The sequence below is a fragment of the Bombus vancouverensis genome, chromosome 12, assembly GCF_051014615.1.
Source record: "Bombus vancouverensis nearcticus chromosome 12, iyBomVanc1_principal, whole genome shotgun sequence".
Classification (NCBI taxonomy): domain Eukaryota; kingdom Metazoa; phylum Arthropoda; class Insecta; order Hymenoptera; family Apidae; genus Bombus; species Bombus vancouverensis.
In genome coordinates this window covers 7,715,640-7,724,543 of record NC_134922.1, presented here as the reverse complement: position 1 = coordinate 7,724,543, position 8,904 = coordinate 7,715,640, and the positions used below count along the sequence as shown (strand labels likewise).

At 33.4% G+C, this 8,904-nt stretch overlaps 2 protein-coding genes across 3 annotated transcripts; both read left to right on the top strand.

The window, feature by feature from the left end:
• The first annotated feature begins 350 nt into the window (after window positions 1-350).
• On the top strand, window positions 351-3,531 carry LOC117155339 (uncharacterized). 2 transcript variants are annotated; one of them, XM_033331219.2, is made up of 7 exons: window positions 351-494; window positions 1,043-1,277; window positions 2,041-2,170; window positions 2,252-2,463; window positions 2,523-2,669; window positions 3,106-3,279; window positions 3,357-3,531. In XM_033331219.2, exons 1-7 carry the CDS (start codon window positions 479-481, stop codon window positions 3,463-3,465), a joined length of 1,023 nt encoding a protein of 340 aa, XP_033187110.2. In that variant the 5' UTR covers window positions 351-478; the 3' UTR covers window positions 3,466-3,531. The 2 variants fall into 2 exon arrangements, with proteins under 2 accessions (XP_033187110.2, XP_033187109.2); XM_033331218.2 differs by having other exon boundaries at window positions 3,079-3,279.
• A 3,308-nt stretch (window positions 3,532-6,839) lies between these two features.
• LOC117155341 (uncharacterized) lies at window positions 6,840-7,272 on the top strand. The gene is made up of 2 exons (XM_076623527.1): window positions 6,840-6,944; window positions 7,010-7,272. Exons 1-2 carry the CDS (start codon window positions 6,888-6,890, stop codon window positions 7,205-7,207), a joined length of 255 nt encoding a protein of 84 aa, XP_076479642.1. The 5' UTR covers window positions 6,840-6,887; the 3' UTR covers window positions 7,208-7,272.
• The last annotated feature ends 1,632 nt before the right edge of the window (window positions 7,273-8,904 follow it).

The following is an 8,904-nucleotide window of genomic DNA, read 5'->3' as shown; positions in this document are numbered from 1 at the left end:
TTTGCCCTCCGTTCGACGTGTATACTCGTCATTGCTTAAGTTTAACTATGCGCCCCGGTAAACGATTGTTGAAACTAAAGTTCACAGGTTAAGAGATCCTTCGTGTATCACGTTGTACGTACCAATTCACTTGGAAACGCGTCTGATAAGCGAAAGGACGTGAGAATGATAGTATCGCGTGACCATCGAAATTAATATATCGAGAAACAAGCAATCATCGGCGAATAACCTACGTACGCGATTTTATCGCGCGAAGATTCTCATATCGCGTACTTTCGTCGGCGGGAACGCGTTTTCGATGCTCCACTTTGAACATTATGCCAACAGCGCAACGCAGTCCACCTCCGTAGTCTGGCAAATCGTCGTCACTCAATTTAAATACGGCCAATTATTACGAAATGCTGACTTGGCGAACGAAACTAACTGCATAAACGGCCAGAGACGAGAACAACATTAGCAGTGTGAAAGTATCGACATTATGCCGAGCACGAAGGGTAAGTGATCGAAGAGAAGCCGCTTCAAAGACCATTACTATCGTCGTTTACGCTCTTACAGTATTTTCGCTTGAATTTCGGAAATTTTTCACTGTCGAGAACTGAATTGAATTTACCGTGTGGTAATTTTTTTTTGGCAAGGCCGGTTCGAAGTTAAAATTAAATCGGAAATAATAATAATAATCGACGAACTGAGACAGCGAAGAGCAAATTGGTTTCGTTGTGTATCATTATTTGATACTATTTTCATCGCATGTGTTATGTTCTTTTAATTCTTAACCTTAGGAAACTTGATTCCAAATCATAAATTCTACGTTTCTTAGAATAATTAGAATTAGTAAGATGTTAAAAAGAATTTTTAAGAAAGAAATTTTCACCTCGTCCTTTCTCGTTTCGCGATATTTGAACATAGAAACTTGATAAAGATATCTGTCTATGAACGAAGCCTTGTTCCTCTTACTAAAAATTTAAGAAACAAGTTCCACGAATCTACGAATATTCTACATGTTTGTATCAAACGTTCTACATATTTCTGTCAAAAACAACAGATCCCTTTGGAGAGGACGTGTCGCTCCTTTACCCGGACAATCACAGCGATAAGTTCGCCAAGTTTACAGAGACACCCTGTGAAACGCCGATAATCAAAGGCGTAGTAAATCAATTACGAAAATGGCCAGCGGATGTAATGTTCGCATTTCTGGCAGCCTGTCTAATCATAGGAAGCCTGGTTTTCTTGATCTTCCTCACGGTGGCTATTTGTGCGCCCACCGTTGTCGGTAACAGGTGTCTAGCTGTTTCTTTATTATACTCTTGATGGAAAGGATACAGTGAGATCATGAATCAAAGCATTAAATAGGTCTAATAATCGGTCTATCGAATTTCTGATTGCCTTATTATTCGAATTGTTCGAAAGCCAAACTCTTATTCGAACTTTTTGAAAGCCAAACTGATCAGCGCTACTTTTCGCAAATTTCTAATTTCACTACTCGGATACCAAAAAATATGAAAGTTACCAAAGAATGAACGTCGCGTGTCCATAGGTTTGTGTATCGCAAAGAGATGGTAATGCACAATGCTTAACAAATATTCGTAGGAAAGTTTAAGAAAATCTCGCTGTATCAACCATCTTGTCATCGTCTACACGCTATAGTAATCACTAAACTACGGATGTTTACGTAAATTCATGTTTACAATGACTCATAATTTTTATTTATAAATTATTATTTTTATAACTGAATTACCAAAAGGTGGAACTTGAATAGAGATTCGTTCCAGATTCTACCAAATATTATTATGTCGATACTTTATTTCGAGTATTTTTGCGTAATTTCATACATTATGCGCATTCTGTACGATTTTGCTCTTTTAAATTTCCCACTCAGCGATTACCATGTTAATAAAAATCAGTCCGCAGTTACAAAAGAATTTTTCCAGTCTCGCTATATTTTTTCCACCAGGAGCGCTATATCGATCGCTTCAACGATTTCCGTACACGAGGCAGAAATTTTGATATCAACGTTGTTCCATAAATCATTCGATATTTTAGAATAGGAGGAATCTCGAACCTACAAGTCGGAGCATCCAATGCGTACTTCTTCAAACTGGATAATCAGAACTGGTCGACGACGGATTATTGTTACATAGAAACTGCGGCCAGAAGACATCCAGACTTTAACGTAAAACCTTCGAGAGAAATCTTTGAAATTTTAGCGTTTGTCCAAATTCCAGAACGCCGGTGACGCGAATTTTTATCGTAGGTGTACCTGATAAATTTAATAAAGGAGGAGCCTAATAAGGGAAGATTGAATCAGCCGAGTATTAATGGAACAAGACTGGAATCTAAATTGAACGATTCAAATAACTATCATTCCTGGATATCGAGTCGAGAGGATAGGCTTAGGGAACAATTGGTACTTGCAAATGGAAATATAAGGAACGTCAATGTGTCGATCGATAAATTCTTCAAAGGGTGAGATCGACTATAAACTTCTACATTATTCGAGACGGTTTAAACGATTTTGTTTGCAGCTCGAAACTGTGGAAAATTGCGAAAGAATTGGACGACCAAGTCCTGGAAATCGCAGCCAAAGCACAGTTGCTTTGGAGCGTTCCTGGTGTCGTCCTCAAACCGAATATGTTTTGCAATCTAGACTCGATGAAAAGTTATCTTTGCAAGTAAGCAAAACATTTTTATCTGCGTAAAATTTCTTTACGTTGTTCTAAATAATTAGACGGGTGTTCATACGTCTATAAAATCTAAAATTAATTTAGATTTGCACAAAACACAATGCATTTAATGTGCAAAAATTTGTAAAATATTCAAAGTACACTACAAGCTATAATTATTATGTATTAGGACACTTGTCAATATTTAATATAAATTACATATTTTTCGGTAATTTTATTTTCTAGCTAGCTTAGTATAAATCTGTTATTTCGTTTATATTTATATAAATTGTAAAATTTGGTACAGTTAGCTGGTAATGTACGAATATCTACGTAAGTTGCATTTTTTTTAATTAGATTCTGCTTCTTCTCAAAAATATGAATCTGCATAAACATCGGTACTCTAATAATAATTCAGGTCGATTATGTTTTGTTCTTCGAACAGCAATAAAGACGAGTGTTTACCAGACAAGCTGGCAACTATTGAGCCAGAAAACGATATTCAGCTAACAGGAGTACCATGTCAAGCTTTCATGGGCTTCATCGTCCAAGAAATATCAAAGAACAACCATAATGGAAAATACACATTGAAGGAAGCGGTAGAAAAATATTGTCCAAGGTAAAATTGAGTCGATAAAAGTCGGACATAAAAATCTTGGTACATCCGCACGCGAAAATAATTATATTTCCTTGTAGATTGTATTACTGTCCAGAAATTCGGATCCTAAACTCGAGCCCAAAGTGTCCAACGAATGCTTTAAACTGCCCTATCGTTTACTCGAGTATACTAACGCATATCACGTGACGACTGATATATTTTATTACAAACTGTACAAGCTGTAGCTTATAAAATATAATTTTAGAGAAATGATGTATTCGCTCTTTCGTTCGATTTGTCTCCTTTCCTCGTGAATGTCGATCCTATGCTTCATTTGAAGGTTCTATGTTCGTACAGTCGAAGGACGCCCAGCCACATCCAAATTTCTCCGACTAAATGGCAAAATTTACCATTCGAGTACTGTATGATCGAAAAGCAAATATATACGCGTTAAGGGTCTGAAACATACATATCAGTAAAATTGTGCCTAACGTGTAAGACAGAGCGGTCGATAATGGGAAATAGGAGAAAAATAACCAAATAGCGACAATGGACTCGCTGATACCGCAAACCAAGTCAGCCAGATAGAGAACTATCGATGGGAGACTCCAACGTGGATTTTTCTATAATATTTACAATTATTAGAGATATACACTACCAGGCAAAAATTTGAGATTTAAAGATTTCTTTGTAGCACTAATTTTAAATTGATAATAAAATTAAGTGATTCAAGGTAGATACAAATAATTCGAAATTTTTAACCAATAGTGTGCATAATTTGTAGTGTGTATATATATATACTATATATCTTATAGTAATAGCGTGCAACAAAAATCCATAGTTTTAGAACAATTTTTATGTCCTTCTTATCCCACTACGGTACAATTTCTCTCAACAAAAGCAAACCATCAACTCTTTTGACAAAGTTCAGCAATGAAATTATTCTAAATAACATATTCTATTGTTGTAGATCTATATAAATAACAGAATTAATGAAATGTTCTCACCGAGATCAAAGAATAAGCAAGCATGCAAATGGCGAAGAAAGAAACAATCGTATAAGGCATAGAGTAGCCTAGGGTCAAAGTGATCACAGCTTTATGAGCATAACCTGGAGCAATCTCTCCATTTTCCAAGATACTATACTCTGTCCGACCATAACGGACGCTATGATAATTCAGAAGTAACATACAGGTAGACAACAACAAAGCTTGAAAAATTCTTAGTATTTCATTTTCAGAAGTTTCGGTAGAATCAAGTTTCCCTTCCTTTATGTTTATCTCATTCGTAGAAGGACAAGTAGTTTTAAATTTTCGCGGGGGAAATCCATGATCGGTTGCCTAAAAGAAAAACAGATTCCATCAGATTAACCATCAGTAACCAATTATTTGGATTATTCGCTTTTAGATTTAATTCTGATTTTTCATTCGCTTTTGCTTCCATTCTTCAAAACTAATAGGTCAAGATTTTATGTGAGCCATACAGCACTGCAATAAGCAGAATAATTTGAATGTTTAAAAGCATACAGCTTTCTCCATTAAAACATAACTTTATCCATAGTCCCCACAAGTCAAAGATTTTTTTATCCTACCACTTTCCCCTTGAACCTTCTATGTTCATAGACCAAGAGAATAAATATTGTATTTAACACCTACACCCCCACTTTCACTGAAATTTTAGGTCAGTTATTGAAAAAGAAATTTAAGCACCCATAGGTAAAATAGACGTTATGTTAATTTATAAGATATTTTTGTTATACCATGGTAAAATATTAAAGTATCAGTAAAGTGTTATTACATTTATCCTTATATCTATTTTATTATTATTATGTGAAGTTAAGTTGGAATAGAAGAACAGTAAGAGATGGGAAATGAAACTTTTGTAACCCGTCAGGGAATCAAGGAGGTAACTTAACCATTCAAATGAAACCTTCTTTCTCACAGAAAATTTCATCTAACCAGAAACAATGAAATAATTTCTAAGGACTTACTTCGTCGTGTATCGATTGAATTTTACCAGAATACACATTCATCGTGAGAATTTTCCTTTCTTTTTTTTCTTCCTCTTTTCAATGAGAATCGAAAATTACAGACCTAGGCTCCTTGAAGTGAAACGCATTATGTAACGTTATTCAAATTGTTCAGAGAGGGAAGATTATTGAATCAAAATTATAAGATGATAAGCCGTGTATAACCTTCGGGGGAAATTTCGGTGAATTATTTTTCACTTGCAGAAAATTGCTCGAGCGTTTCGGCTATGAGAATAAGAAAAGAACTTAGAGAATGGCACGTCGTTGCAAACGTTCTGTGCTTTCCAATCTGAAAGCGCTGATTGGAAACAAAAATACGGTGAGTACATGAACACACGTGCGCGTGTGTGGATAACGTCGTTAACGTTGCATTCATCGTTATGCAAACCGGTTAATTGATTGGCAATACATCGTTGAATCGTGAAACTTGGTTGGAATAATTACGAATTATCGAAATTAGGATAGATCAATTCTCTGAGTTAATAATTGGCACGGTTCCAGAAAAGAGTAATCAAAATTCGAATTGCTTTTTCTCGTTTCCGGGTCAAGCTTGGAATCATTTTCGTAGAGTTTGACGAGAATAATCATGAGATTTCGATGTAGACGAAAAATTAACGAACGTAGTGGATATTTAGTTAGTAGCTTTGGTAATGTTCGTGACATTACGATGAGAAACAGGTAGATAATTTATGTAACAATTTTCTAGCGACTTGGACAACTAGCGTGCACCCTGTGCGACCATTACATCATGGGAAATTCTATCTACGTGATCATACTCGGCCTCATTGGGACCGTTAGTCGATCGTAATACTCCTTAATTATTTCCGCATAATAAAACACAAGAGTTCACGAATCTCTTTCGTCTGAACGAAGATAGTGGTTCGTGAACTTTTAAATTCGATTCACCAAATGTTTAATCTAAATTTATTTGAAATATCTTGAAGTACAGTATTGTGCAACTTGATATTATTTTAGATTTGTTATTGATTCCCAAAAAGTGTTATCTTTTTCAGGAATTATTGGTAATTTACTAGAAAAGAATCTTTTTTTAAAGAATTATATTAGCGATGCTGTTAGGTAATTTTGCAATAAACTCATTTCCTACTATCTTCCATTCTATCTTTAGTATTTCAAATAATTTATTTATACGCCTCTCACTTTCTATATTCTTAAGATACACTTTAAATCATTTTACACGTATTTTACAATATATAATGTACAATTGAGTATCGAAATATTCTTAAAGAATATACATATAAGCTAAGGAAACGATAAAAGAAGATTCGTTTCTATGCAATACTACGTTAAAATATTTCCTAAAATCATGATAAATTACCATCATGAAATTAAGCCTTTTGCACAATACTGTATACGGAAGAAAATCTTACAAATACACTGCCTAATTAATGACCTAGGTGATTACAGCGTTTGATATCATCCGCATAATAAATTGCAAATTGCCAGTCAGATCACCCTCGCAAACCAGAAACAATGAAACCGGTAATTTATTCAATTCCCCTAACAGTCTTAGAATAGAATTTAATAACAATTAATCGTTCTATTATTAGTACCTTTGGATGTGGAAAGAGATCTAAAGCTAATGACGTCGATTCTGGGAATAGAGCACTACACCTTAATCATGCTGGGAGCAATTACAGTGAGTGATTCGAAGAAATTTCCCTTAAATTCGACATATTAAAGCGAAACCATATTTTTTTCTAGGAATATCCAATGTTACATACACCCTGGCTCTTAATGCAATTGTGCGTGATCATCGTGGAGGTCACTGTATTCTGTGTGAAAGTATTTTTGGATGGACTTCACATAAAACGCGACGAAATTTTATTATCCGTCCTGACCGTACATAATTGGCTTCAAGTGTTTTGTTTGTTCCATAGACAAGCTCGGCAGTCTCGTTAAATCTTTAATTCTAAAAAAAATTTGATAGCAGAAAATGTTTATGCAATTTGAATTATTAAAATTATTGTAAAACCTTGTACACAATGTTTTGATATAATAAAGGATAATCGTACGACGTATATACTTGAAATTGCAGACTACTTACTGTATTGTACCAATTTCGCGTTTGTTGTTAATATATATATATATATAATTTAAAAAAACACGTGGATTGCAGTTTGCTCATAACCTAATGGTTCTATCATGTACGAATAAGTTGATAAAATCCTGTTATAATGTCATTAAAATTAGAAAAAAATGTTACATACGCACGCACAGAGAATAGGAAAGAAAATGGAAAGAATCGGCATGTAAAAAATTTGTCAAAGGTACGAAAAGATATTAAAAATTTAAACTAGCGTGTAATTAAGTATATCTTGCGTTTCTTATTACTATTAATATTGTATTATACAATGTTAGGTAGAAGCACTGTACATGGCACTGATGTGTTTCGCAATATATTGTTTAAGTTGTATCACTTTAGAAGCCGGAGGCCGTTACCCTCACGGGACTCCAGTGACAAAATCGGCCGCATTTAATGCTCTTTTTCGGCGAAATTACAGTAACAAAGTTTAAATATTACCGTAAAACTTATCACTTTATTAAAAATCTTCATCCTTGTTTTATATCTTCGAGGAAAACATTCTTGAATATAAAAGATATGAAATTTATATTTTTAATTTAAAATTTTAGAACAATTTTTAAAATTTTTTATTTTAATATTTGAAATTTAAAAATTCGAAAATTTGAAAATTTTACATTTGAAATCTAACTCGTCTAAAGAAATTAAAACTTTATTCTCAGATTTGAAGATTATAATACTGGTAACAAATATAATCTCTGGACTGATAACTACTCTAATGATGACGTTTGCTGATAGATATGATATTCCTTACTTATATTTACCATGGTTGGTGGATACCATGAAAGGAATGACTTTATGTGAAGGACCAGCGCTTCTAAACTTAGCCAATGAACTTCTATCTAACATTACTCTTCCTACTGCAATATTTATACTTACGACTTTCTTTTTATACGGTACAAAAATCACACACGTCCGTATATTATAAAATAACATTACACAAACATTGATTATTCTAATTGCTTAAATTTTATATTAAATTTTAATATAAATGCATTTCAGTTGAGGAACTTTGCATTTGGAATGATGTATTCATAAGGTTTCAACATTGCTGGAAAAATTATCACAACGAAAAACATTCTGCCATGGAAAAAGCTAAAGAAAAATTATTTGCTATGCGTAATAAAAAATTCATATACCAAAATAATGTTAAGAACGAATTAAACATTGGTGTTGAAAGATTGAAATCTGATAAAAAACCTATCGAATTTTGCAATAACATCAATGATCAAGTTTCTGCTGAAACGCGTTTAAGACCGATTAAAAGTACGATTGAAGATAATAATAACTCTATTCGGAATCAACTATTGGATATAACTGGATAATTCATTTTTAAATAATTCTTTCAAATCCAATTCATAGGCAATATAATTAATTTTAATTCGTATATACATTGATTTACATTTTATAACTATAATTTTTCTCTGCTTCGTTACTTTGATATTTTATAAATTATCTTCATTACATATTTCACAACAATTTTGTAAAAATTTTTCTGATAATAAAATCAATCATT